This window comes from Thunnus thynnus, chromosome 9 (assembly GCF_963924715.1).
Source record: "Thunnus thynnus chromosome 9, fThuThy2.1, whole genome shotgun sequence".
Classification (NCBI taxonomy): domain Eukaryota; kingdom Metazoa; phylum Chordata; class Actinopteri; order Scombriformes; family Scombridae; genus Thunnus; species Thunnus thynnus.
This window is the reverse complement of record NC_089525.1, coordinates 20041987-20069642: the sequence shown is the minus strand read 5'-3', so window position 1 is coordinate 20069642 and position 27656 is coordinate 20041987. Positions and strand designations below refer to the sequence as shown.

Below are 27656 nucleotides of genomic sequence, written 5' to 3'. Positions count from 1 at the left end.
CCTCCCCTTTCCCATTTACCCCCCATCTATCTATACTTACCTCCCCCATCCTTTCCTTTTTTTTTTTTTTTTTTTTCCATAAAGCGACTAAAACTCTCGCTCTCGTCCAATCTGACATGCAGGATATTTATAGCTGGAGAGAGAGAAGTTAATGGAATGTGGACAAAAATTAGAGAGTGGAAGAGAGAGTGTATATGTGTGTGTGTGCACGGAGTCCTACTCGGAAAATTTGTCTGCTTATTTCACAGAATAAACTGGTGGCGCTTTCTGGGATAAAATACTGAAAATAAACTACTATCATTGCTCTTGACCAAAGTTCCAACTTTTCTGCTCTCTGTTTGTACATGACTAATCCATTACTTACGCTTGGAATCATTTCCGGCAGTATTTTTTTTTTTTCTTTAAAAAATTGCAGTCTGTTATGTTGCAAACTGGTTAGGATGTTGCTTAACCCACATTTGTCTTATTAGTTTAGGTCTGACCCAATTGTAAGTCACTTAGTATTTCCCAAAACATACATGCAACAAACATTAGCGACTCATCTATAATTAAAGGCTTGGTTCCAAGATACTGTGAGATGTAAGACTGATTACAAAATGACTGCATGCATTAAAGTTGATAATCTAATATGTTTTAATAAGCACGCTAATCTTTATATTTTTAGAGTGCAATTATGCAATTTTTAAAATTATGGGAGTAATTACTATATTTTTCTCCAGTTTTTTCCCCCAAACTAAAGTGTTTTGGAATAAAACCTTCACTTAGGCAGGGATTGTTGATTTGTCCTGTGTTTCTGGGTGGTGACAGCTGTCATTACGGAGAGGGGGGGGGGGGGGTGTTGTTAAAAGTCACACCGACGGCCCCCTAGATAGACCAACTGTGGCCCCCTGGCTGGTCCCTTATTGCAATGACCACACACAGACAGCCCACACATTGGCTAAGGTTCAAAATCATGATGTAAATGTAAATCATCATGTAAAATCTAGGACATCGATACAGTTTCTACACTATGCTGAGCATAAACTGCTGATCCAGAGCTTTACAAATCTCCTGCCACCTTCACTTTTGGGGTGTGCTCTATATCTTTCCTTCTGTCTCTAATCTCCACCCAAGACTCACAAGATCAGTAAATCCTGTCTCTGGAATGGGTTAATGATAACATTTCTTCGATATAACCCAGCGGATAAAACGATAACATAAAACAGAATGACATTTTGAGCGATAACATAAAACAGAGTGACATTTTGATGTAAATGTGTTCATTTTATTTACAAACCAGATTTACAGACACTGCAAAGAACACTAGGAACACAAACAGGGGGGAGCAGAAAGCGATCATGGGGATTGAGAAGCCAAATTCATCACCGCTGATGAAATGAACAGAGAAAGCACAATCCAAGGGGCTAACATAACAGCTTCTGCCGGGGTGGGGTGGGGGGTAGAAAACAAATTGAGAAAAGGAGCGGGAGGGAAGTAGAGAGGCGAGCCGCGAAGAAAATGCTTTAGTCATGATACATTTTGAAGATACAGCTTTTGATGACGCCCATGTATCGGTCCCACACAACCTGATGTCTGAGGGGCAGAAAAAAGAGGGATAGAGAGAGTAAACTGTGAGTAAATGGAGCAAAGGGATACTGTAACTCTCATGACAAATTATAATTGTGAAATCTGTGTGAAGAGAGTAAATGAGGCAATCTTTGTCCACTCAATGTAATGGAGAGGTCTATGTTTCTTTTTTATGAATATCTCTTTGTTAAGCATGTAGTGGTGCAGGGCTGTGTAAACCGTTAACTACATTCCTGAGTGTTTGCATGAGAAACAAGGTAACTACAGTTTAAAAAATCAGGGGCGAGATAGGGTGACACCCACTGGTAGAAGGGACAACAATATCAGGGAGGATTTTAACATACAACTTTATGCTTGAGCAGCATTTCAGGACTGCCAAAGTGTATATCCTTATTTGGTTATTGGTTCGTTTCCCCAAAGCACTTGACAATATCATGACTGTATTTCAGGCATTAGGTTGCCCCCATGGGAATACGTAACCCTGGCAGGGCTGGTGCCGAATTTTACCTGATAAGCTTTCCAGAATAAACGCACATTAACTCACTTGAATGTGTCCAGTATGTGTGCAGAGTTGGTGTAGTGAGTGAGGTAGAGTTTCATGTCCGCAGCTGTCCATCTGTCTGAACGGCACGGCTCAATAAACTGAGGGAGAAAAAGAGGGAAGGAGGCGTTACATCACACCGTCTCAGAGCCAGACCGGAGCTGTGTCTGGAGATTTGTCTGTCTTTGCTTAAAAATGAAACTACTTTTTGAATAAAGTACACACCTTCTCGACAAGATCAATGAAGAAATCTCTGACATCTTTTGTGTTTGTTAACTTTGCCGCAATGTTGACAAGGCCTCTGGAAAGATTCTACAAAAACGGGAAAAAAACCACTGTTAACAGGCAAAACTATAATCAAAAGAATTTTATTTACAACTTCCCTTTTTCATCGCCTTTCACTCGCAGTTACATTTAAGATATGATGAGGGTTTCGAGTTTCTCACCTTGAAATTAGCCTCCATCTCATTAAAAGTTTTAGTTTTTCCCCTGAGGGCTGTACAGACCAGACTAAACAGAGAGACCAGAACACACAAATCAGGAGTAAGAGTGTGGATAAAATTACATTGCAATGTCAGTAACATTTTTCATTAATCAACAACAAATGGTGTAGGCTTTTGTGTTTGTGTGACCTTTTGTGTTGATCCAACAGATCTTTGTCAGTGATTAAAATCTTCAGCTCTTTCAGCTCTTGTAAAAACTCTTTATCAAGATCCACGTCCATGTCTTCCACCATGTTGTCTGTGATGAAAACTCAAGTCAGACACTGTCACATCACATTAACATATTGTTATTACTACTTACTCTTTTCATTTTGTTGCAGTCAGTTATTATATCATCACTCAGATTCTGCTGAACCAAATTAACCCTTTTTCATTTTTCTAGTTATTTACGAATTTGAAATGTGTCTTCTTTCTAATGGTGACCTGCAAAACCTGAAGGACCTCTGGTGGTCAACAGACCTCACTGACAGAGTCTCTGCTGTAAATGTATTATTCATAACACATAATCAACATCGACAGTGTAAAATGGGTTCTCGTGCGAGAGGTTTCAGCCTTCTGCACGTTGAGTCTCACTGTTGCCAATGTACGTTTTATATTTTTGTTTTTCTTGGATTTAATCACTCGTCTTATCGCTCTGTAACCCTCCAATTCAAACAAAGTAAGACAGCTGATTAATATACCTGTTACATAATTCATTAAGAATGTTATACGTGTCCTTTACATCTCAGTAGAACAACAGAAATCACTCACCGACTGCCCCAACTGTCCAGTTGTTGATAAGCAGCCCAGCACAGAAAGCAAAGTCCTGGAAAGTGAGATACTGCAACTTTCTCTTTCCCGTCTCAAAGCGATTGTTGGCAAAGAAAACAATGGCAGCATAATCCCTGAAACAAGCAGAGGAGGTATTACAGAGCTTATTAATTAAAACAAGACAATCAGAGTGCTGTTGTTTTCATTGGTGCAGATATCCTGAATATGATCTTTTTAAGTAATGTTTGGTTAAAATCATCTAACGTTACAATACCATATAGTGATTCATCATAAAAAACCGACATTATCAGTACATTGTAAAATAAACCTGACGCAGCAAGGCTTGTTCCTCTCATGGATTACCTTGCAAGCTTGTCGGAAAGAAGAAAATGCTGACGTATGTTCTCCACCAGGGGTCCCTTAAGCTCTTCCACGACTTTGAAAACACGCTTGAAGTTGTCAAACTGGAATTAAAAGACATGACGCAGGAGATTTACTAACGTGACTTGCGTAAAACCTGCAGAAGAAGTTGCAGAATAAATGACATAAATGCAGCTGTAACGGCCCTTTCACAACTAATAAACTGTCCCCGCTGCTCAACATTTTCACAAACTTCAGAAAAGCAGCTTGGTGAATTATGGAAACCTGTTATTCACATTTTGAGCATACAGTATTTTCTCACTTTTCTGCATTTGATGTCTCTCCTCGTTTTATCAGAGTATAATCACTGGCCTGCTTGGGAGGCCTTTTTTTCCCCACTGTGTCACGTGGACACTAACAGTTTTAAAACTGATGATATGATACAGGGCAGAGTGCATTTTACCTGTCGTCTGCAGCTTTTCAGTGTAACATTTGTCTTGGCGCCGATATCGTCCAAGTCTTTTTTGGTTCCTTTTGAGAGTTTCTTTCCCAGGACCTCACGGACAAATGCATCATCAAAGGCGTAGTATCTGGATAAGGAAACACAGATGCAAAAAGTGGAGAATAATCTCATCTGCCACGCCAGGGAACAAAATAAATAAGTGGGGTTGAATAAATAAACAAACACATGTTATGGTAACAACTATCTTGAGAGGAGAAGAACAAAGTTCAAGGCAGAAGCAAAATGTTCCAAAAGAGGAAAATACATGAGTCCTTAAATAAATGTTGACAATGAGAATGCAAAGCCTCCTGTTACTCAGATCAGATCAGAAGAGACGTTGGAATCACATCAGATAATTAAATGAGAATAAATGAGAGTTTCATTGCCGCACCTCTCTATGAGCATGGCTTGTCGATGAGGTGGGATCTGGAACAGCAGTTGGTTGGCTAGTTTGGATGGACTGTGCAGCAGACGCTCACACATCTGGAAAGTCCTGTACTGGTCCATGGTGTCACTCAGCAGAACATCTGCACTCGCCTCAAACTCCTCCAGCACTCCTCCTTCCATCCGTACCTTCACTGCATCGTTCACTGTTCATGTGAATAAATCAAGACAAGCTTGTGTCACAGGGTTGGTGATTCAATCATGGCTAAAAAGTTGTAAAGTGTGCAATAAGCTATTCTAAGGAATGGTATAAACATACTGTAGCACTTTACATTGGTTACTAACAATCTGCATGACATGGAGGTGAATGTCACAGTATTGCTCCAGCTCATTAAAGGCTTCATAATGTGTTTTCCAGTTTCTTTTACATGTTGGATGCTTTAGGTCAGTGATTCTTAAACTTTCTGGCTTGTGATCCTTTAAAACACATTTTTTAAATTCAGTACTGCTTGTCACACTTGCTATGTTCGTTTTGTTACCATTTCAGCCAAAGAATGATGTTGGTAGGTCTGCAACTACCAATTACTTTCATGTTCGATTAATCTGACGATTATTTTCTTGATTAGTTGTTTAGACTATGAAATGTTAAAAAATGGCATTCATGATATCTCAGAGGCTGCGGTGAGGTCTTCAAATAGCTTGTTTTGTCTCACAAACGGTCCAATTTGTTAGGAAATTCAATTAACTGTCATATGTGAAAAGAAAAAGAGAAAATCTTTACATTAGAGAAGCTGGAGCCATCTTATTTTTGGCATTTATGCTTGAAAAATAACTAAAACGATTATTTGAAAATTAAAATAGTTGCCAATTAATTTTCTGTCAAACAATTAATAGATTAATTGGCTAATTGTTGTTGCCTTCTCAGATTGTTTCATAGAACAGCTTTATAAGTGTGAAGAGCTAAAACTAAAGGCAAAAAGCAGAGAAAAGTCAAGACAAACATATCTTATGTAGCAGCAAAATCATGATAATGATCTTGAGACATCTCAGATTTATCTTGTGAACATTTAGGCGGTCCTGAGATGCAGCAGGAAACTAAAGCCAAACACCAGTCACACCAAGATTGTTCACATCTTTGGAAAAATTACTCCCAACACACCAGGAGTCTCTAGAAGCACCTCTACTCCTAATTTTGTCCAGTCTCCCTGAATACACCGTAATACTCAGAGACCCAGAATACTATAAATACATTGTGTGACCCACAGTACCTGTGTATCCATCCAACCAGAGCTGGTAGACCTCCTCATCCATGATAGTGGTGTTACCCACGAACACATCCAACTCTACTGCCATCTGCATGGAGGCAGAAGAGCAAACACAAGAGGGTCAGGAGATGTTAAACAGGAAGCGTTTAGCTCAAATAACCATCAGCAAAATCAGCTGTCAGATTAGCTCAACACCATTTAAAGTGCTAAATACAGCCCGAAGGGTGCCACCATACCTTGTTTGGAGTGTTATCCCAACCAGTTTTAAGCTCCAAACTAAAGTAAAAGCTGACCTTTTAAGTTTACCGCAGCAGCCTAAGAGATAAGCTTAAAATTAGTTTCCATGGCTTCCTAATTAGCTCACTTCTTCCATTACATGCTAGCATCCAATGCTAGCTACGTCGCAAAGTTACCAGAATAAATTAATGACCAGATCTCAAAACGCTTAGTTAAGACCAAAATAACGTGTCGGTGTAATCAGGTATCTAGCATAAGTCTTTAAGTTCGTCTTTAAAGCCCGAACATACAATATATCAAATGGTAGAATCACTGTAGTGCTACTGTCAACAACAGCAGACGCTAACACATACTTCCGGTTTGTGACGTCACAGGAAAAGCTCAGCTGCAGTGTTGTCTCATATTTTTCTACATTAGTTATCTCCTCATTAAAGCTGTGAAGACATATGAATTGTGTCAGAAATGTAATATAAACAATATTTCATTTTTTAAAATTCTGCTTCAAATATTTACTTTACATTATACATATTAAACCCTGGCTGTGTTGCACTTTTGTTATGATCCTGACAGTTGATAAAGATTTTTTAAAAAAAAGAAAAAATACACAACCTATTATTAATGCTGTATTCAATTGCTTTTATGTTGTGTAGGTGCAGATTATTGTTTAAACATCTAGTAGCCTACAGCAGTGGCTCGCAACCTTTTTGGTATCAAGGACCCCCAAACTGATACACATCAGGCCGCAGACTCCTATTTAATAAGATGTAGTCTCGGGGGTCCCCATCTGATAAGATTTAGTTATTCCATAATTGTCTATACTGTATATCTGCAGATTAACAGTGAAGAGTGTGAAACCTATGAACAGAATAATCATCCTCATACATTATCTTATTGGTGTAAGTTCCAGTCAAAGAAATAATAGTGAAATTAAAATATTCTCCATATTTTGGGGACCCACTGGAACCCCTTCAAGGACCCCTTGAACCGCTGGCCTTCAGAGCCAATGAAGGTGTGTTTGTAGGCTTATATAACCTACAGTATGTAAACCTATGTAGTAAACCAAAACTGGCATCCGTTCACAAACTGTAAAATGATTATTACCACATATTCAATATTCACAGCGACATTAATGCGAATTTATGTGCGTTTCTTTGAAATGTTTACGTTTCAGTGGATGCTTTTGTTGTCATTTGTCTGCTACATTGTAACACGTTCGAATGTTCTAACGCTGTAACAATGTAGCAAAGATTCTGAGCGCGACTGTTGCTATGCAGCGTGTTCCAGTGTTCCAGTTCCAGTGATCCAGAGCTGACGTCACCACATCAATTCTGGCTAGACTTTTAACACAATTCAAAGATGAATATTGCTCCTAAATTAGGCCGACTGTTATTTAATACGTTACTGTCATTTATAGATTTGATCTTTTGTGCTTTTAGGTTCTGATTGTGTAATGAGCTTTACTGGACAACATCAGTAGGTGGATATAATGTGAGAGACAAACTAAACCATTGGACATCAATCTAATAGCCTATGAGACAAAAAAAACACCGTGATTTTATTAAGACTCGATCAATTAAACTACACGTGATTTTAATCAGCGTTAGAGCATTAAAAGCACATAAATTTAAATCAGTGGTTCGCAAAGTTTTCACGTCAAGGACCCCTGAACTGATACAAACGAGACCACGGACCCTCATCTGATAAGATTGTTTGCTTTTAGATGTTTTATTACGGAAAGTGTATGAAACTCATGACCAAAAAATCATATATTCTGTCATTGTGTTACTTATGGATGAAATTGTAGTGAAAATAAATTATTCCCCTTTTGGCTGGGGACTCCCTGGAACCCCCTCAAGGAACCCCTGGGGGGATCCCGGACCCCACTTTGAGAACCACCGATTTATACAGTCATTATTAGGGAAAGCATGATGACATATTATCATAATTTTATTTGGTAGCGTGATACAAGCGATAAATGCACAATAGAATAGAACTGACAGTTTCTGGTCGAACTATCTTTCTATTATTTATTTATTTATTTATTTATTTATTTATTTTTATTGAATCTATTAATTTTTGTATTCATTGTGTACCCCCATTTTTGAAACCAATCCTACCTCTTGAGTGACAGTGATTTGACTTCATAATGCAATTAGTGGTTAATAAACCCAATAGACTCAAAACTGGGGGCTATCCCTTTACAGTATAGACTCAAAACGAAAATGAACGATTATAAAGAGACTCGCATTACAGGCAATACAGCCTATTGTTGATCTCTGCCCTTTCATTTGTGCTCTTATAGTTATTTTCAAATGTGTCGGATCAGAGATAGGCCTCTGTAGGCTGTGAGCGCCGGGCCCTGTATGAGCTTTGCTTGCTGCGTGTACACAATCTGCCCTCTTTTCCTCCGGCGATTAATCTAAATAAATCCCTGTAAATCCCTCTCCTCTCCCTCCCTTTCTGTGTTTCTGCATGTGTCCTTCAAATTCACAACATGGGGGGAAAAACGACTCAGTCAACATGTCTTTTCTTCTCGATGCACATCGACACTCTCATTTCTAACCTCACATGACACCCTGATTCCGTCCCCAGCTCCCTCTTGCACGGTTAACACCCTACATTGTTATGGCCTCAGTGAAACAATGGAGGTGGGACACAGGGCGGAAGGATGTGGCTGAATGCCTCAGCATTAAACCCATGGAAAAAAGCCTGCAGTCACACTTTCCGCCAGTGCTGAAAAGAAACGAGTAGACTACAACCAGGAGTCACTCATGATACAACTATGATAGGCTATACTGTGCATTTCTACCTAAACTGAACTCCAAAGGCATGTAGGGCCTGTTACTGTATCTCTCATCATGCAAAGGTTTTGATTGGGAACTTTAATGTCTTATGTCATTTGTTTTTGAGGATGATGTCTTTCCAAACACAGAAAAACCCAGAGGAAGTGGCTTCCCACAGGCCTTTCCTGCTCATTTCCTTTATAGATACTGTTCATCTCTGGTGTTTTGATTTCATTGCATGATACATGTAAAAAAGAAAAATATATCTGTTTTTGAATCCAAATGGGGGCGCACAAGTTCCTCACTGAGAGAGCGCAATGAAGAGCAGCTCATCCTCACACATCTTGGTGTTTTTCTCATTTGTAGCGGAGCTCAGCTGGATCTCAGAGCAGCTCATTTTATTGTTTCTTGTATTATTATTATTCGTCATATTTGTGAAACGACCATGCTATAAAACCGGCTATGTCGAAGAGTCACTGGAAACCACTGAGGAAACCACAAATATGTGTGATTACAATCTGACCGACGTGTCAAAGCAGCATGGCAGCCATCATAAAAAGTACTACAAGATCCTGTGATATCATTCAAAATAAAAGCATGATTGCGTCCAGACGTCAGTGAGTAACGCAAAACGAAGGAAAAGAAACATCAAGAATAACTTGCGCATCTATACTTTAGTTAAATTGACATATTTTTTCGCAATACTGCCTCTCCTTTCATTAAAATTGTACATGTTGGTGCTTTCCTTTGAAAGATAGTGGCGCTTCACTGCCGGTAGTGCGTCAAGCTTGACGCGCAGCTCCCCGCTGAACGGAGTCACAGCCGTGAAAGTGGCGGAGGAGGCGGACATTGTTGTGGTAACAGTACAGCTCCAGAGGATGAGCAGAAATGATGCACTCAATCTGAGCGGATAAAGGGCGAGATTGGATTGTGGTTCATTTTTTATCTAATCAATTAATCGTTTGTAAATAAGAGGAAAGGAAAAAGCTGCTGCACCGTACGGACTCATCCTCTAGCCACCGGGGAACTGAGTTCATTCAGCCGAGGCGAGCGGAGCAGAGCCTGATGAGACGATGTCAGCGACGTAAAAGCCACAACATCTGCAGGGTGTGCATTCGAGGCTGCTGGATTAAGCCTCCGCGGATCGACCGGGCCTTTATACGTACATACAGCAAAGAGAGAGAGAGAGAGAAACCCCACGGTGCTTCAGTTGCCTTCAAAAATACTGCGAGAGGAGGTAAAATAAGGACAGTTGTATTCCTGGAGGCCTTTGGAGAACACAGCCTGCTGTTGAGAGGATGACAGATTGACATTAATGGAGGTTTGCGTGGTGCGTTTTCATACACGACCTCATTAAGGCATTATCCACGGAGATCAGACACTGGGTTCAGCACTGCGCCCACAAGAGGAGAAAGTATTCTAAATAAAGATATCACATGTGTCTGCCTTGATCTGGCCTCCGGTGGTAGCCTATAATGACTCCATACATGACATCTGGAACACACTGGATGAAGATGAGGATGTGAGCACTGACACATTTCAGCGCTTTTAATAGATTCTCAGGTACCCCTCTTAGGTGTAGGTTTGTTTGTTTGTTTGTTTGAATAGAAAATGGGTAGCGAAGCTGAGATGTTAAACAGGGAACTGTCAAAGATGTCTGACGAGGATTTGCTGGCGTGCTCCAAAGAGGAGCTGGTGAGCCGGCTGCGTAAAGAGGAGTCGGAGAAAATGTCAGCTCTCATCCAGCGCGGACGGCTGATAAAAGAGGTAAATAAACAGCTGCAGGGACACCTCCTTGAAATCAGGGAACTGAAAGTCATCAATCAGCGCCTGCAGGAGGAAAACGTGGAGCTGCGAGACTTGTGCTGCTTCCTGGACGACGACCGGCTCAAAGTGAAGAAGCTGGCCAGGGAATGGCAGCTGTTCGGGCACCACGCAGCCAAAGTGATGCGGGAGGACCTGGGCGGGTACTTGAAAAAGCTCGCCGACCTGGAGCGCATGCAGGACGGGCTGGTGAAGGAGAATTTGGACCTCAAGGAGCTGTGCCTGGTCCTGGAGGAGGAGTGCGTCAGTAGGAGTGACTCCAGTCCCGGAGGGTCAACCGAGCTAAACCTGCCCTGCATGGTGGCCCGGGACCTCGGGGACGGGAGCTCGAGCACAGGCAGCGTGGGAAGTCCTGACCAGCTTCACCTAGTGTGCTCACCTGATGACTGATGAAGATTGTGAGGGCTTCTCCGACCTGAATATGGAAGCTGTAGACTAGGGGGTGAAGTGATTGGCAGAATGAGGAGCTTTGTCAGACAGTAAAAAATCAAATTGGTGCAAAAGCATTAGAGCCTTTTGAATGCTGCAAGATTTGTGTGCCATTAGGATTTGACTTGACAAAGATTCTACCACTACAGACATTTTCAGGACTTACAGAGACATTTAATAGATGTTTGCCACATGATAATGTATCAGAATTTTACAGTGTTTTTCTAATGAGTCTTCTGTTTTTTGGGGGGGAGGGTGGGATTCTCCTTTTTCAGTGGTCTGTTGTTGAAAAAAAGAAAAAAAATGGGACCAAAAAAGTGGGTCACATAAATTTATCTCATGCACTGGACTAGCCGACACTGGTAGAAAGAAGCCTTTTTTCTATTGCACTGGACAGCGTTACCATGGATCTTTAAATCACAAGATCTAAAGATTCATTTCAATCCAGTTTTGAGCCATATTTAGTCCACTGAATTCCAATAGCACTGAAATAGTTGTGATAAAAGAAAATATGAAACTATTTGATATTTGCTTTTTGCTAGATGCCCAATAATGTGTAATATTTTATGCACTCTCTCTTCCTCAGGACAGGATTGGAGTGCCATATGTGCATGATGATTGTCACAAAATTTGTACAGGCCTGTTAACCAGTCTGATGTGAAGGCCCTTCAGGTTTACTGTGGGTGGGGGCTGCTTAATGTGCATAATGTACATGTGCTAGAACCTGGGCAGAGCCAGCACACTTTGATAAGGTTTTGGATCAGACAGGATAGATGTCCTTGGACCTCACTCAGAGCTGAACTGAACATGCCTACGTTGTGTCACACACACTTTTTTAAAAATCCAACTGGAAACTCTTTGTAACAAACTGGAAGATCTACAAGTTTGAATGATTTCTATTCACATGGGCCAGAAAGCCGAGCTGTTTAAATTCACTTGTGTTACGTTTTTTATGACATTGTTGTTGTTGATGTTCAATTAGCATATCACAGAGTTTGTTTAAGTTGGCAAAGATCAGCTCTCTCTTCTGTAACTCATGCTTTGTATCTACCCTGTAACATTAGGGATACTTTTAACTTTGACCCTTCTTTATCTTGATTTATCTGTATTAACTAGCATTACTAACCGATTTCAGTTTAAATCATAGATAATGCACATGGATTAGAAAAGATTTATTTTGTCTTTAGCTGTTTATTGGTGGGCTATGCTCGTAGTGCATTGAAGAGCTTTAAATACAGTGGGTATGACACTCTGTGGTGTTTTGACCTTTCTTTGTGAGTCTGACTGTACAGAAACAAGCATTTATATTTACACGACACAGAATGAAGGATTGATTTCTGTGCTTGTTGTTGTGACCTTCGTGTCCGAATCAACCACACTTGATTGATGCGTCGCTCATGTCATACAGGGCTGACTTTATGGATGTTCATCAGTTTTATTTTTGGATCCCTATTTGCACAGTCTGGAGAGCTGGAGAGGGTAATGCTTTTACCCACTTAGTGATGGACAGACATCCTTTGACAGTAGCATACACACAGATTTCTTTTTTTTTTAGCTCCCAAGCTCTCAATCAGACTCTCTTTCTGTCTCTGTCTCTCTCTCTAACCCCGTTTTAGCAGAGCAATCCAATGCCCTCTGAGCCATGTATGTATTAGCAAGAGATTCGCTTCATTTTTGGGAAATGGAGTAACAGAGGACACAGTGTTCACAGTTGAGGGGCATAGAGCGGTCATTAGAGTTTATGTTGCAGCCATCAAAACCCTTTTACTGACTCTCAGTATTTAAGAGCTGCAACTAACAATTATTTTCATGATCGATTATTCTGCAGATTATTTTCTCCATTAATAGATTAATCATCCAGTCTATAAAATGTCAAAAAAATAGTGAAAAAACAAACCCAAACCAAAAGCTTTTCAGTTTGCAACAATATAAAACACAGAAAAGCAGCAGATTCTCATGTTGGAGAAGCTTGATTAAATACCTGAAATGATTAATTGAATGACCGATCAAGTAGATTTGTCTTCTGTATATCAATTAATTAATTAATTGACATCTTGTTTCAGTTCTACAGTATTGTGTGTGTATATATTCCAGTTTGTGTCAGCTGGTGTCTCAGTGTTCACTTTGCAAAATTGCACACTTAACATGATTAATTCTAAACTGAATCAGATGAATCTGTTGTTACAAAGATGCATTTCCTCGTGCTATTTGTTTTGGGATTTTTTTTACCAACAATATTACACAATCACAGTTGTCACACAGTGATGAATCTTTGTTCTTTATTGTCTCTCAAACAGTACAATTTTGACTGAAGACAAAAGTAAGGCACTGCCCACCAAAACAATTCATTTGTCAGAGGAACTAAGAACATTATCAAAAATATATTACACTCTTAAAAAATAAATATGTGACAGTATGATCTATATTAACTCCTATGGTCCAGCCTTAGTGGTCAATTGTTTGCATAGACAATATCAGAAATTCTTAAAATACGCATAGAAAAAATAAGGACCTTTTATTTGTAAGTACTCTATTTTCCTTGGTGAGGACATTTATAAAGTGTTATATAACACGAAACAGTGTAACATGTCACTAAATACAATATCATATAGACTTATTTCTATTAATATATTATTAGAGTTATCATATTCATTCCCAGATAGCTTTTATAATTTATATAATATATTCTGCATGCAATGTTTCAAACATACTCCTTATGCCACCTTACAGCTTTTAAAATCTGAAATATAAAGACTATATATTTAAAATATTCAAAATCTATAAAGAGTGTAATAATCATATCCTGATAATGCCGCAAATTTGCATTTTATCTAAGTGTAGAATTTACTTTCTAAAAAGATGAAATGAAGCAGATTCACACAGCTCACATTGAAATGGTTATCACAATCATCGTTTTCATCTCTGTCATGTTTCCCAGAGATCGTTTTTGTAACACACACACACACACACACACTATGACTTAGACTGTGTCAGGACTGAACTTTAGTGTTTTCAGGATGACAGGGCCGTCAGTCACAGTGTGAGGATGGTCGGGGAGTGCAGGGAGTGATCTGATTGGTCACCGCTGCTGCTGCTGCGGCGATGAGCCACCCCACAAGGTTGTGGGGCTTGAGAATTGTGGACATTTCCCTGATGTGATGTAACGTGGGAAGTGTTGGAGGTGCCAGCTTCTGAAGAGGCAGAAGGATAGGTGAAAATCATACTGGCCATGAAGGGAGTGAGAGAGGGAGTGGATATGAGGACCGGGGTGTGGAGCGACTCTGCTTCAAAGGTAATAGCAGAAGCAGACGATGTCACAGGCTTGGTAGGGATGGTGATCTTCGGTTTGGGCTTCTCCATCTTTGTTGGCACTTTTCTTGAGGGTCCTGGTCTGCTGGAGTCTTCAGGCTCCATTTTGATGCCTCCTAAAGTGGAAAGTCCTGGGTTTGGGTCAGAATCTGAATCAGAGTCCTCTCTTTTACAAATGGGACGATGAGCCTCCAGTACCAGCTCGAGCTTCTCTTTCTCTTTTTGTAATTCAGCTATTTCCTTCTGCAAATTGGACTTTTCATCCTCCAGTTGGTCAGTTTCCTACACGGACATACAAACAGACATAATGTAAGCATTCCCTCATGCCCAGATTGAGATCTTATATTTCAAACATCAATGTTTTGCAGTTTTTTATAATGTACACTCACTTGTTGAAGTGACTCGGTCAGCTCCCGACGACGATTGCGACATTTTGCTGCCGCCAGTTTATTCCGCTCTCTTCTTACTCTCCGTCTCTCCACCTCTTCATGAGATAACTGATGAGAAAGAGGAGAAGAAGAGAATAAGGTTATTTGAACAAAATGAAATGCAAGCGTCAAAGTCTAAAGCTGGATTGTGTAACCATCTTGCTTTGGGCAAACAACAAATGTAAATACATCAAATGTACAGGGAGACGTGTTGGGAGTCCGCCATTGGCAACATGACACAGGAGAAATACTACCACCATGTGTCTGCTCTTAGTCATCACAGTCATGGCGGCTGAATTACTTGGAAACGTCTGAGCTTTTGTGCCTTTGTAACACCCTAACTCTGACTACACCCAGTGCCCTACTGAATAATTACTGTTGGTCCAATGTTTCCCGCCCTTACAGGTTGATGAGTCACCCCTCAGACCCCAACGGTGAGTCAGGTGTGAGTCATAGAACATGACTTGCCCCTGTGAGTCACATGACATCCACTTCCTGTACCATGAAATTGCAACTCCAAGAACAAGACTATGACGTGGGATACATGCCAACGCGTGCCCGATGAAACACACACAAAAAATAATTGTATTGTGGTAGTGAGGAAAATGATGATGATCTTAAAAAGGTTAAAGTTGTAATGAATTGAGTCATTATAATTTCTATCTTGTTTGACCTGTAACATTGCTCTGCTAACAAAAAGCAGATCTTTGCAAACAATGTGTCACAGGTGATCATTTCACTGAGTCAACATCGACTCAAAGTAAACACATCAAAGAACATAAACAGTGTGCACAACAGACTAAAGATTTCCTCTTAAATTATCTAAGAATGGAAAAATTATTTACATAATGTATTATGGAACATTACTAAGTAATCTTCCTGTTTCTGAAGAGAGTTAACTTGATTGCGAGTCTAAAGGAAATTGTGTCACAGAGTATTACAGGATATTACACCCTTGTTACACAGGCGTGATTGAGCCACTTTCCACACCCCACAATCTGGATTCCCACGAGGAAACATATCAATCACAAGAGGACTCCTGTCATTTTCTCTCAGGTTGACAACTCTCACTTTCCAAACAAACCCACAATCATCAGTGTTTCTTCAAAAGATGTTTTTTTTTATCAGTATATACTTTCAGAAGATTTCAAACTTTGATATTTTAGGATTTCTTACATGATCATCGGCCCTGCGCCTTGTTGAAGTCGTAGTGTTTGCAGCTGCTCTTATGACTCCTGGTCTGAGAAAGTGGGATTGGGAAGGTGGTGGACCCAGCGGCCGTAACCCTGAGAGGGAAGGGTAAGGAGGTACTGGAGATTGTGAGGGACCTGGTGGATGCATGAGGGAGGGCTGGACCAGCCACTGGAGGTCTTGGTTGGTTGTGATGGCATTGAGGCTTGGTACAAATTGACTGCCAGCCATGGTGAATTTCTATAAAAACAGATTAAAAAGAAAATAAAGTTGTGGAGATGGAGGGTCTAAATCCAACACTTGATCAATAACAAAACACATGGTTTCACAGGTCTAAATTCAAAGTAATTAAAGTAAAACATGCCTAATGGTGAAAAGCATCATTATTGTGTATCTAAGGTGGTTTTTGTTCTTCTATTAGACACATAGCATAACAACAACTTGTAGAATACTTTTTAATTAATATTTTTATCAATTATTTAGATTCCCTCCATTAGAGGGACAAGATGACTCAGAAAACAGCTAATACTTACAATCAACCACAAATAAAACATTTCTTATTCTATACACAGAAATTACATATGATATAACAGCAGTATTACAGGTTTATTACTTTATTATAGCCTGACTAACTTTTTTTTTTTTAACTTTTACAGTTTAGATTATGTTCTATTACACTGATGTAAGCTAAACTGTAAAAGTTACGCCTAACTAGGATAGCCTTTAGCTTAGTCAAATGAAGGTAGACCTACCTGCTCCTGTTGTGTAGTGGAGGTGCTGGTGCTTCCCAGGGATACAGAGTTTGACCCAGACGCGCCTCCTGTGTACGCTGGGTTGTCTCGTCCGTGGCTCCCAAAGTTTCGATACATCCCTTCTGCTTAAATAAAACAGAAAATGATTTACAGATGGGGCTATATAGCCTTCAGGTCTCGCGAAATTACTTTCGAGATGAGTCTCGTTAGTGAATTCAAACTCTGGGCAAGCCCACCTTATTGCGGTATATCGGTAGAGTCCAAACGGGCACGTCTTGAAGGGGGAACAAGGAAGGAAATGCCGCCTCGCTTTTTTTCAAATCGCCCGAAAACGTCTAAAAACGACTCTCAGCACAACCTCTCGTCCTTAGTCATACACCTAGAAGCCAAAGTCTGGAAATGATTGTGAGGTTGTAAACTCTTAAAGCGGTACTATATGTTCGCCACGCCCCCCAGTAGTTACGGGAAATAGTGCTGTCTGGAATCTCTCACGAAGTTCACCACGTGGGTATGACGTCATTGCCCATATATGGTGAGGATTTCCTCTTGAGAGTAACACGGGATCCCTCGCACAGAAGCAGCTTCACCTCATGGTGTGATACCACAAGTTTACTGTACAAGTGCTGTATTTGTGTTTTCTGATGGAAATAATACTACAATATCCTTCTCTGCTGGTATTTTAATGACATTCTATTGAAGCTAAAGTAAAAATGTAGGTAGCAAATATAAAATGTACTTCACTGAAATTTACTATATTTTTTGAAGGGAAGATGTTATTGGGTGTGATCATTACAATTTCAATGAGCTGAGCTGATAGAAGTCACATAAGACTAGTTTCAAAAAAGCTGAGAGGACCATGTTCATTATTGTTTATAGTGGAACTTTTTTATATTACAGAAAGGTTGACTACTCCTATATTGTTTGATGCAAGTGGACCCACAGTTTTTCCATTTCCATAGCTAATGGAGTGTTGACAACATTTATATTCAGCAATATGTCATTTCGCCTGCGGATAAAAGTGAATGACCCACAATGAAATTACTGGGTTTAAATTGATACTGTAAAGCATCATACATACATTTTGTGAAATAAACTAATCTTTAATCGTTAACACAATATGAAAATATGTTTTATTTATTAAATTTTATTATTTCCAACTTAATTTTTTACTTTAATATTTTTCACTCTGATTTTCATCTGCAGTCTCTGGGCAGATTGATGTTATACATTGAAAGAAACAAGATATACAAAAAGCAGGCAAAACAACATCAAAACACACCAACTTACATTTCTAGTTTTCATTTTCAGATCCTTTTCAGAAGTTATAAAACTCTTGAAATGATGACAATATTTGTAATGAATGTACACCACTTTTGTAAAAACATAATCTGGAAGCAACTCTTGTTTTTAATCACATAACTATCTGAATTTTTTTATTCAGGGGATTCAGTGGATGACTCGCAACAGTTGTTCTTGTAATGAGGGGAAAAACAGCATGAAGATAGAGGAAAAAATGCTACTTCTATATTGTTATAGTTGATATATTATTATATATGATAACAATTTGAAGATTGCATACAGGCATGATTATTAAATAGATGATGAAGTGTGGGCAAAGCTTGGCTGCATGTGCCTAATTGTGTGGAGGTTGTTGGCAGTCACTCTCCCTTTACAAACCACATCAATGTGCATGCATGCCTGTGGAGATGAGTCAGTCGAGTGCCACAAAGCTGCTGAATTATTTCACCATCCGTTTCAACGGCTGTTTTTTACTTGCAGGCACAATATAGCACCTAGTAAAGATTCAAAAAATGCATGGTGTAGATTCAGTAAGCTTAGTCTGTCACAACAGCTGCTGACCTTGCGCTCCCAAAGGACAGAGTTCCCGGCATGGGCTGATTTCTCTAAGCTGCTGAATGTCTCATATTACTGCTGATGCTCCTCCTGGGAGTTAGGATTGTCAATTTTTTGAAAGAGTCTATCAGTGAATTGCAAAGACAATTACTAGTCAGCTAAAAAGACTATTTAGGGGTAAAGAAAAAATATATAGCGCAGATTAAACATCTTCATCTATACAGAAACTGAGATATTGTACTGTAGGCCTCCATCTCTTCATGATTTATGAATGAGAATAGTGAAACTGCTGGGAGCATGACACTCTACAAGGCTTATACCTGTTGCTCATTGACCCATTTGACTGCTGAGTCTCACGTGTCAGATTTCAACAATATTACACCCTGTAGTAATGAGGACACACATGCAGGATATTTTTTCCATATGGTTGATGGTATCAAATGAAGGAAATATGGAGTAAAGGTGAGCGTCAGATGACTAAAGCTTCAGGAATGTAAAGATGACACAGCTACAGTATGTCTCTAATTGAGACATGCCATAACATGTTGGACACCTTTTTGCCTGCGCTTGCACTTCCACTCATCCACTAGCTGTTTCTTTAATATTTTATTTGACCAGGAAAGGTCTGCTGAGCACACATGACCAATCTGATTAATTAAAACAATAATTCATTTTCATGTTGAAATATGTGTTCACATACAAGTGTGTTGTTGTTTTCTATTTTCCTGCACATTTTCCCTCCAAAAGTTAGCATTCTTTGGGCGTTTGAAGGAAGTTAACATTCCATCACATTTTACTCACCCTAAAAAACTCCTCATGTATTCACATTACTCATCCACACCCACCCACACACACACAAACGTGCTTCAGAGAGCATAACGGCATCTTCATACCACATACACTTAAATCTATTTGATTTAGTGGGTGTTGCAATTTACGCCTTGTCAATTCATGCTTAAGTACTGTGGGCAAACCTAGATAATCTTACTGTGATTGTTCAGTGCAGTTTTGAACCAGTCTGTGCCAGGACAGTATTGATTGTTCTGGTCATGAATTGCTGAAGTAGTGTTGACATACAGTGAGTAAAGTATATGTCATTGCTATGCCTATTGCCTTCAACGGTGACAATATGAATAAATTGTGTCTAAAGAACATTAGTATGACATAAAATATTACAATGATCCACATACAAAACTGTAGACAATACTTAAAGAGTATGGTCTAGACCTGCTCCATGTGAAAAGTGCCCTGAGATGACTTTTGTTGTGATTTGGCACTATATAAATAAAATTGATTTGAATTGAATTGAATTGGTGTCAGGTTTGCGGTATTAGCCGTGAAATGTTTTCAATTATCTGAAGTAAAAGTACTCGTTCTGAAGCATGATCCCTTCAAATTTTCATTTAAATAACAATATTGGCATTAAAATGTACTCAAGTATCAAAAGCAAATGTAAGTTATGATGTAGAGAGGCGCTTCAAGGCGCTGGTGATGTCTTAATGAGGAAGTAGGATTGCAGCTGCTCCAGGTGGAGCTAAATTTAACTGACATTTTGGGGCTACTGTTAGGTAGTTTACTGTTTTACAATTTTATCATATGTTCTGTTTGCAAAATTGTAATGTGAAAAGTAACAAGTAATTTCAGCCTTGTGGGATAAATGTAGTGGAGTTAAAAGTGCAATATTTCCCTTTGAAATGTAGTGAAGTAGAAGTACTCTTTGATTTTTGGTGAAATATTGGATCATTTGAACATTTTATTGAAATGAAACCATGTGAGAAGTTTAGAGGGAAAAATCACTATTTGGTGGAGCTGTTATCAAGTCATAGACATCTGAAATGTGACCCCGACTACACCCTGCTTTATGTAATGCATCAAAAAGGTTGAAAACCACTGGTTTCATCTTTAACAATGTGTTGTATTTTAAAAGCTTGTTATATTATCCATTGTGACAAATCTTCATCTGAAAAGTAACTAAAGCTGTCAAATAAATGTAGTGGAGTAGAAAGTACAATAGTTCTCTCTGAAATGTTGCAGAGTGGAAGTATAAAGTAGTATAAAATGAAAATACTCAAGTAAAACAATTTTGAGATACTTGTAGTACTTGTAGTACCTCAGAATTGTAGTACAGTTACTTTCCAGCACTCTGTAAATGATGTGTTGTTGAGCTGCTGTTTCAGTATGTCTGCTGGTTTGTTGGTTGGTATTTTCTGCTCAGAGTTGGCTCCATGAAGCTTAAATGTAACGTACCTGCTGTTCCCACAGACAGTTAAGAATTGGAGAGGAAATAGGAAGCAAATTAACATTCAGACATGGAAGTACTAGTCTTAGCTGTGTGATAGTGTTACTGTGTACGTCAGGTTGTGTACTTACATGGTTTTCTGCCACGCAGGCACCGTGGATGGGAGGGACTAGCCGAGCAGCCTGATAGCCACGTAGCAACGTTAGCTGTGTAGGTAAGTGGTCTTTTATCCTCATGATTTACTTCATAATCAAAACATTATCCATTAGACAAGTTGTGTGGGCATTTGTAACTCTACTGTTGATTATGTTTATGTCTCCTGACCTGTTCAGCCGAATATCAGCTGAAAATATGATGCTATTAACTTAGCTCGCCTGGCTAAGTCGCTAGCATTAACTGGCAGCAGAAGTGGTGAACGGTAAATAAGTTTATACGTAGGTTAGCTGAGTCAGAGTTAGCATAAAAGTGTTACAAACCAGGCTCTTGTCATTTAATTCTAAGCAATGTTAGCTCTGGGAGAACATCCTGGTGCTTTGTATAGCTAACAGATGTTAGCTAACAAACAGATGTATCCAGTTAAATATAAGCTGCTGTGTAGCTAGCTAACGTGTCACTGTTTTTATTTCAAGCTAACGTCAGCGATAGATAACGTTACAATGGACCTGCCTCATCATGGATACCGAGCAAGTAAGTGGAAAAATGAATCACCATCATCGTTTTGCAAAATTTTGCAAAATATCCTCTCACAGTGTCTACTTCCTATTTGCTTACTGTTGCAATACCCATTGTGCTGACTACTGCTGGTGTTCTTCATCTGACTGGCTTTATGCACTAAAATTAATGTAATCAGTATCAGCACTGCAACAAATCATAGCGTCATGAAGGTTATGATGTCTACTCTCACTGATATACATGGGGTTGAAAAACTCCTTTCATTATAATGCAATACAATTCAACAGCATCACAAATTAGAGTCTACAAAATGACCGACACGTTGCACCTCTCAGAACATTTTTAGAGCTGCAACTATAACAATTAATCAGCTGATTATTTTCTCACTCAATCGTTGGACCAAACAAATTTCAGAAAACAGAAAAACGCCTGCTACCATTTCCTAAAGCCAAATGTAACCTCTTCAGAAGTCTGGTTTTGACAGTTAACAATAATATAAAACAAAGAAAAGCAGAAATTTCTCATAATATGAGAAGCTGAAACAAGAAAATGTTTTGTATTTTTACGTCAAGAAATGGCTTAAATGATTATTCAGTTATCAAAATAGGTGGCAATTGATTTTCTGTTGATCAACTAAATGATTCATCATTACCACTCTAAACATTTGCCACAAAACTGAACCTTATAACCATATAACCAATCATGGAGACAGGATTATATGCAGGACTGTTGTATTACACTCTGTTAGGTTTGGCTAACTTTACCCAATAAACTGGCAACTGAGTGAAACTTCAGAAATCTTCAAGGACACAATCATAGTAGTTTACTAAGGGCAATTTTAATAATGGACGTGGGTCTATTTCTGGAGTGGTAAAATGAAATGAGCAAGAGATAATTTTAGCTTGCTCACTTATGTAAAGAGCTTTGTCTTGCTTTAGAAAAGACCTGATATGATTGGAAGGCTTTAAGGGATATGATAAAGCTAGTAAATGCATGAGACATCATGAAAGTTTTTAGATTTCCTTTGATATGAAGTCAAATGCCCCTCACTCATGTCCATGTCATGCCCATCTTTTCCCAGCTAAGCCGAGAGCTCGTGCAGCTCCCCCTGGTGCAGAATCTGTCCTGTTTGATGATACCAGCTCAGCAGCACCAGCAATGAACAGTCAGGGATACTACACTCCTGGGTACAATATGGGAGGGCCCTCAAATGACATGCAAGGAGGTATTGGGGTGAACAACCTGTTTGCTGACCCAATGGCCAACGCTGCCATGATGTACGGCTCGTCCTTAGCCAACCAAGGAAAGGATATGGTAAACAAAGAGGTGAGGAACAGCAGGTTGTGGTCGAATGGGGGGGATGGGGTGTTAAACAAATAACACATAAATAAGGTCAAGGTCTGGGTTGGGTGAATGGCACCACTTTGCTGACATGATAATGTGATTCAATCACAAGTGGAGAGCTTTGAACTCTGGTTTAAATGCATCCCAAAACACATATTGAACCATTTACACTAGGTTTGAAGTTTTGCTGATGCTGTATGACAAAGCACGCAGATCTAGACACAGTCTTACTTTTAAAACATGTGATATTAGGTAAAAACAGAAGCACAGAGCAATCACAAACATAGTGATTTGGTTTCCAACCATGTAAAAGCAGATGATGTTTTTCTCCATCTGGGTGGTTATCTTTTTACCACTGTATTTAACCTCTTCACCAAAAAGTGATTATTTCCTTTATAGAGTCATAATTTAAAGCTTTTGATGTGTTCTTTCATCGGCAGTCACCTTCCAGGAGAAGTCTAATACTTCCTGGCTTTCAGCTACTCGCCATTGCTCCTCTAGCTGATCCAGAGCATTTCTTATAGTTGAAACTTTAATGTATACATGTCACCTTTTAGTAGACAGGTTTTCAATCAAACAGTCCATTTTCTAATAACTTCCTCCTTTCCAATATCAAGTAACAGTTATTGAATTTCCTCACCCAGGAATAAATGGTGAACAGTTTCAATGAAAGTATTGAGAGTGGATGACACATAAATAAAACAGATGTTGTTTTACTGGATGAGCAACTTTAATACACAGGTGGTTCAAAGTATATTCTGGGTTTCAAGCCAAAGTGATGCACAATCCTGAGCGCAGGCAGAGCCTTCTTTCAAAATGACTATGAGTCAGCTGTATTTATTAAGTTTGGCTAGACATACGCTTCGCATCTGTTAAGTTAATGTTTGCACTTCCTTTGTCTTTCAGATTGGAAGATTCATGTCTGTGAACAAACTGAAATACTTCTTCGCCGTCGACAGCAGATATGTGTTGAAGAAACTTATGATCCTCATGTTCCCTTACACACATCAGGTAATCAGAGCCTCATCCCATCAGACTTTGTCCCACATCAACGTACAGCATGACACAATATTTAATAGTTAAAGACATGCATGATAATTTTCTCTGGTATCATGTTTTCAACCACTTATCAGCCACTTTATCACTGGCAGAGGGAGTGTCAGGGTTTATTTGTGAATATCATAATGCTATGATTGCCAATGTGGATATAAAAGCACACTGAGCTCAGTTGATTCCCACACATAACTTATTCAGATTGTAAATTAAGTCACCACTCTAAACATTCTGTGCCCTGATAATGTACAAACTACACAGAGTTCAGGTCTCCTTATAAGACCAGGGTCACATTGTTTTCACAAAACATTTGTAATGTTAGTATAACCTGCATAAAGTACCTCATGACTTGGGTTTACATAAAGTCTGGTGATATTCTATTTTTTCTTAGTGTCAACAAATTCCAAACAATAAAAAATTAACCCTTTTAACATGTTGTCTGTCTAACCCGAGGCTGTTATAGCTTATTCCTCTGTTTGAATTGATGTCACAGATGCCGTCCTGCTGCTGTGAATATAAAGTAGTGCCCTAAATCCGCGGCTGAAAATAGTCCAACAAACACTTGATTGGAAACATAAGTAATGTTTGATTCAGAAATGATTCAGCCTGTTTAAAAAATAAAACTATATACTTCTGACCTGTTCTTGAAACATCTTTATTAGGAATGAATGGCTTTGAGCCTGAGTGCCACAGACAGGTTAGGAAAGTTGAAAAGTAATGAAAGATGGACTGAAGAAGTTTCGGTTTTGGTCATTTGATGGGATTTGTTAACAACAAGAAAAGTACAGAATATGGCCAAACTTATTGTTTAACTTATATAGTTTTAAGTGTAAGATCTTAGTCTGTATTCACTCAATTCTTACTTAAAATGGATCATCTACCACTGCTGTTGCCCCTAATTTATCACTGACCTTATCAAGCTTAAATTAACTTTCATATATATATGTGATTGTATAAACTATTGTACTGGTTCATGCTAGCTAAGCTATTCCATCTAGTATCCCCTGCAGCTGAAAAAAGGGCAGCAAGCATCATTTCAGTATAACACTGTAGGGCTGAACAATTAATCTAAATTTTTATCGAAATCGCAACAAATATTGTGCCTCCTGCAATTTTCAAATCGCAGGAGGCACAATATTTGTTTAAAGGAGAAATGTGTGTCAAAATACCATTTTAAATTAAATATTATGCTACAGAGAAGTCCTGGCCGACAACATCATATTCTACAGACTTAAGAAAACATCTTTGTTTGGCACAGATTCCCGCAATAATCACACCATAATCATTTTAATATGTTTTTCAATGAAAATGAGAATAATGATGTAAAAATGATCATTCCCTCTAATATCACAAATGATAACGCAATCGAAATAGAAGTTAAAATAATTTCAATTTGACTTTTTCAAAATCATTCAGCCTAATAACACTGTTATATAGAGATGTTACATATTCATACTGTGTCTGTGGACTCTTTGTAGGATTGGGAAGTTCGTTACCATCGGGATACTCCACTGACTCCAAGACAGGATGTGAATGCACCTGATCTTTACATACCAAGTAAGTAGAACATTTAACTTCAGATGTGTATAATTAAACTTTGGGATGCTTGTACAATATGTTAACTTTCCTTTTCCTTTTGTTTTTAGCGATGGCTTTCATTACCTACATTTTACTTGCTGGAATGGCTCTTGGCATTCAAAAAAGGTGATATATTCATAAATTCTTCCTTATCTAATTTTATTTTATGACACCCACTAAATGTGTAATAAATAAATAAATAAAATGTGTAATAAGTTAAATAAATCAGGACTGTGTTTGTTTTTGTGTGAAGGTTCAGTCCAGAGGTGCTTGGACTGTGTGCCAGCACTGCCCTCGTGTGGATCATCATCGAGGTTTTGGTGATGTTGTTGAGTTTGTACCTGCTGACCGTACACAGCGACCTCTCAACCTTTGATCTCATCGCCTATAGTGGATACAAATATGTTGGGTAAATATACATTAAAAATACATATACTGAGGGTTACATTTATGTCAGAGCGTTAACTCAAATGGGTAACTAAGTAAAATAACTGCTAAATAAAAGGTGTAAACAAACTGATCAGCTCAGAGGTTTAAAGATAGTTTTGTAGGTGAGACATTTTAATATATAACCAGATGTATGGTAACTACATTAATTGATGCTGATGATGTAGTTCTAGATATTATAAATACTCTTGTTTGTGTCTTTCCTCTAGGATGATCTTCACAGTGCTGTGTGGCTTACTGTTTGGCAGTGATGGTTATTTTGTGGCTCTCGCCTGGTGTTCTTGTGCCCTCATGTTCTTCATTGTGAGTATTTGGTGTCGTCATCGACATCATCCACTACATTTATAGGTCGGAAGTATGTTTTAAAACAAAACCAAATCACTGGACTGACTAATTTCTGTACAGTACAGTAGGAATGAGAGCATGTGATTATTACTCCACTATAAACTGGACCAATTTTATTTATTTTTTTAACAAATTATCTTTGAATAATCTGGTGGAATGCATTTTTGAAATGTTCTGCATCAAAATATTCAATATACCATCTGGCAAAACCTGCATACTTTTTTTTATTAATGTTATTTAACACCACACAAGCATAGTTATAAGCTGGTGAGAAATAGAAGGAAAAACTGTTAACCTCTTTTGTTGTTTTGAACAGATGGAGCTTGATGTATTTATTTTACATGTGTTTCTTTTCTATTTTTGCGCCATTGAGCCTGAATTGCAGGTTAACACACGTTTCGATCTCCACAGGTTCGTTCTCTGAAAATGAAGATCCTCCCTTCACTCTCATCAGACTCCATGGCAACTGGATCAAGTGCCAAACCCCAATTTCGCCTTTATATCACTGTGGTCACAGCTGTCTTCCAGCCAATCATTATATACTGGTTAACCTCTCACTTGGTCAGGTGACTGTGAGGTGTTTAAGAACCCAAAGTCCAAGTGTATTGGACCCAAATAATGTGGTTGTTGAGGTTCACTGTTTGTACACCTGCCTTTCTACGCTCTTTTGTCAGTTAACTCAAAACATATGTAGACAGTGTTGAGCTGCTGTGTGTGTTAGATGGACATGTTCATAACGAAATGGTGTCGTCAATTTAACCAGAAAGTATGAGACAGAAAATGTCACATCAGAGGACTTTTGTTTTCCACCGTGAGTGTACAGTGATACTGACAAATGCTTATTTTTGGCCACCTAACTTTGAAGACAAGGGCTTTTATTGTAAGATTTGTTTAATCATAACTCCAATTCAGTTCAAGTTTCCTTTTTATATGATGTCCCTGGACATACTTCACAGTATTTACACACACACACAAACACACATACACAAACACAAACATACATTACACACATGATTCAAATATCATTTTTCTGGTATGTTAATGTTGCTGCATTATTTCCCTCTTTTTGTGTGAATCCTGGATATTATTTATCTAAATTTCACAAAGCATGACAATGTTTGGAATTTTTGTAGAAAAAAATAAATATATTTAGCTTTGTGTATTCAACTCTGTTTTTCCTCAGTGTTTGTTTCTGTATGGAACTAACTTCTGTATTTGGTTTATTGTTTTATCTGAAACATTGATTTTTGTCAGTTAATAAGATTCGTTTGTAAAGATCAGTATTTTTTTTTAGTCTATT

At 38.7% G+C, this 27656-nt stretch overlaps 4 protein-coding genes across 7 annotated transcripts; 2 read left to right on the top strand and 2 right to left on the bottom strand.

The window, feature by feature from the left end:
• Nucleotides 1-102: 102 nt before the first annotated feature.
• On the bottom strand, nt 103-21119 carry fibpa (fibroblast growth factor (acidic) intracellular binding protein a). Of its 3 annotated transcripts, none has more exons than XM_067599546.1 (11): nt 21049-21119; nt 5875-5959; nt 4614-4812; nt 4184-4310; nt 3724-3824; nt 3361-3494; nt 2740-2848; nt 2554-2617; nt 2333-2419; nt 2111-2208; nt 103-1572 (listed from the first exon to the last, which is right to left on the bottom strand). In XM_067599546.1, exons 2-11 carry the CDS (start codon nt 5957-5959, stop codon nt 1503-1505), a joined length of 1074 nt encoding a protein of 357 aa, XP_067455647.1. In that variant the 5' UTR covers nt 21049-21119; the 3' UTR covers nt 103-1502. The 3 variants fall into 3 exon arrangements, with proteins under 3 accessions (XP_067455647.1, XP_067455649.1, XP_067455648.1); XM_067599548.1 differs by lacking the exon at nt 21049-21119 and adding an exon at nt 6108-6486; XM_067599547.1 differs by lacking the exon at nt 21049-21119 and having other exon boundaries at nt 5875-5965.
• ccdc85b (coiled-coil domain containing 85B) lies at nt 9678-12396 on the top strand. Its single transcript, XM_067599554.1, has one exon. The coding sequence runs from the start codon at nt 10503-10505 to the stop codon at nt 11103-11105; it is 603 nt and encodes a 200-aa protein (XP_067455655.1). The 5' UTR covers nt 9678-10502; the 3' UTR covers nt 11106-12396.
• On the bottom strand, nt 13409-17251 carry fosl1a (FOS like 1, AP-1 transcription factor subunit a). The gene is made up of 5 exons (XM_067599551.1): nt 17061-17251; nt 16825-16946; nt 16058-16312; nt 14843-14950; nt 13409-14735 (listed from the first exon to the last, which is right to left on the bottom strand). Exons 2-5 carry the CDS (start codon nt 16939-16941, stop codon nt 14178-14180), a joined length of 1038 nt encoding a protein of 345 aa, XP_067455652.1. The 5' UTR covers nt 16942-16946; nt 17061-17251; the 3' UTR covers nt 13409-14177.
• yif1a (Yip1 interacting factor homolog A (S. cerevisiae)) lies at nt 21068-27523 on the top strand. Of its 2 annotated transcripts, none has more exons than XM_067599553.1 (9): nt 21068-21127; nt 21547-21604; nt 22671-22915; nt 23840-23944; nt 25465-25543; nt 25633-25690; nt 25818-25973; nt 26221-26314; nt 26768-27523. In XM_067599553.1, the coding sequence occupies exons 2-9, from the start codon at nt 21574-21576 to the stop codon at nt 26924-26926; spliced, it is 927 nt and encodes a 308-aa protein (XP_067455654.1). In that variant the 5' UTR covers nt 21068-21127; nt 21547-21573; the 3' UTR covers nt 26927-27523. The 2 variants fall into 2 exon arrangements, with proteins under 2 accessions (XP_067455654.1, XP_067455653.1); XM_067599552.1 differs by having other exon boundaries at nt 21068-21131.
• The last annotated feature ends 133 nt before the right edge of the window (nt 27524-27656 follow it).

Excerpts from the sequence above, each read along its gene's own strand:
- fibpa (XM_067599547.1), bottom strand. The coding sequence starts at position 5,965 with ATGCAGATGGCAGTAGAGTTGGATGTGTTCGTGGGTAACACCACTATC. Across the intron at positions 4,311-4,613 it reads CAAGCCATGCTCATAGAGAG|ATACTACGCCTTTGATGATG; the intron begins GTGCGGCAATGA and ends TTCCTTATCCAG. Across the intron at positions 2,618-2,739 it reads CTGTTGGATCAACACAAAAG|TCTGGTCTGTACAGCCCTCA; the intron begins GTCACACAAACA and ends CTCTCTGTTTAG.
- ccdc85b (XM_067599554.1), top strand. The coding sequence starts at position 10,503 with ATGGGTAGCGAAGCTGAGATGTTAAACAGGGAACTGTCAAAGATGTCT.
- fosl1a (XM_067599551.1), bottom strand. The coding sequence starts at position 16,941 with ATGTATCGAAACTTTGGGAGCCACGGACGAGACAACCCAGCGTACACA. Across the intron at positions 16,313-16,824 it reads CCACTACACAACAGGAGCAG|AAATTCACCATGGCTGGCAG; the intron begins GTAGGTCTACCT and ends CTGTTTTTATAG. Across the intron at positions 14,951-16,057 it reads GGCGCAGGGCCGATGATCAT|TTATCTCATGAAGAGGTGGA; the intron begins GTAAGAAATCCT and ends CTTTCTCATCAG.
- yif1a (XM_067599553.1), top strand. The coding sequence starts at position 21,574 with ATGGACCTGCCTCATCATGGATACCGAGCAA. Across the intron at positions 21,605-22,670 it reads TCATCATGGATACCGAGCAA|CTAAGCCGAGAGCTCGTGCA; the intron begins GTAAGTGGAAAA and ends ATCTTTTCCCAG. Across the intron at positions 23,945-25,464 it reads TGTTCCCTTACACACATCAG|GATTGGGAAGTTCGTTACCA; the intron begins GTAATCAGAGCC and ends GACTCTTTGTAG.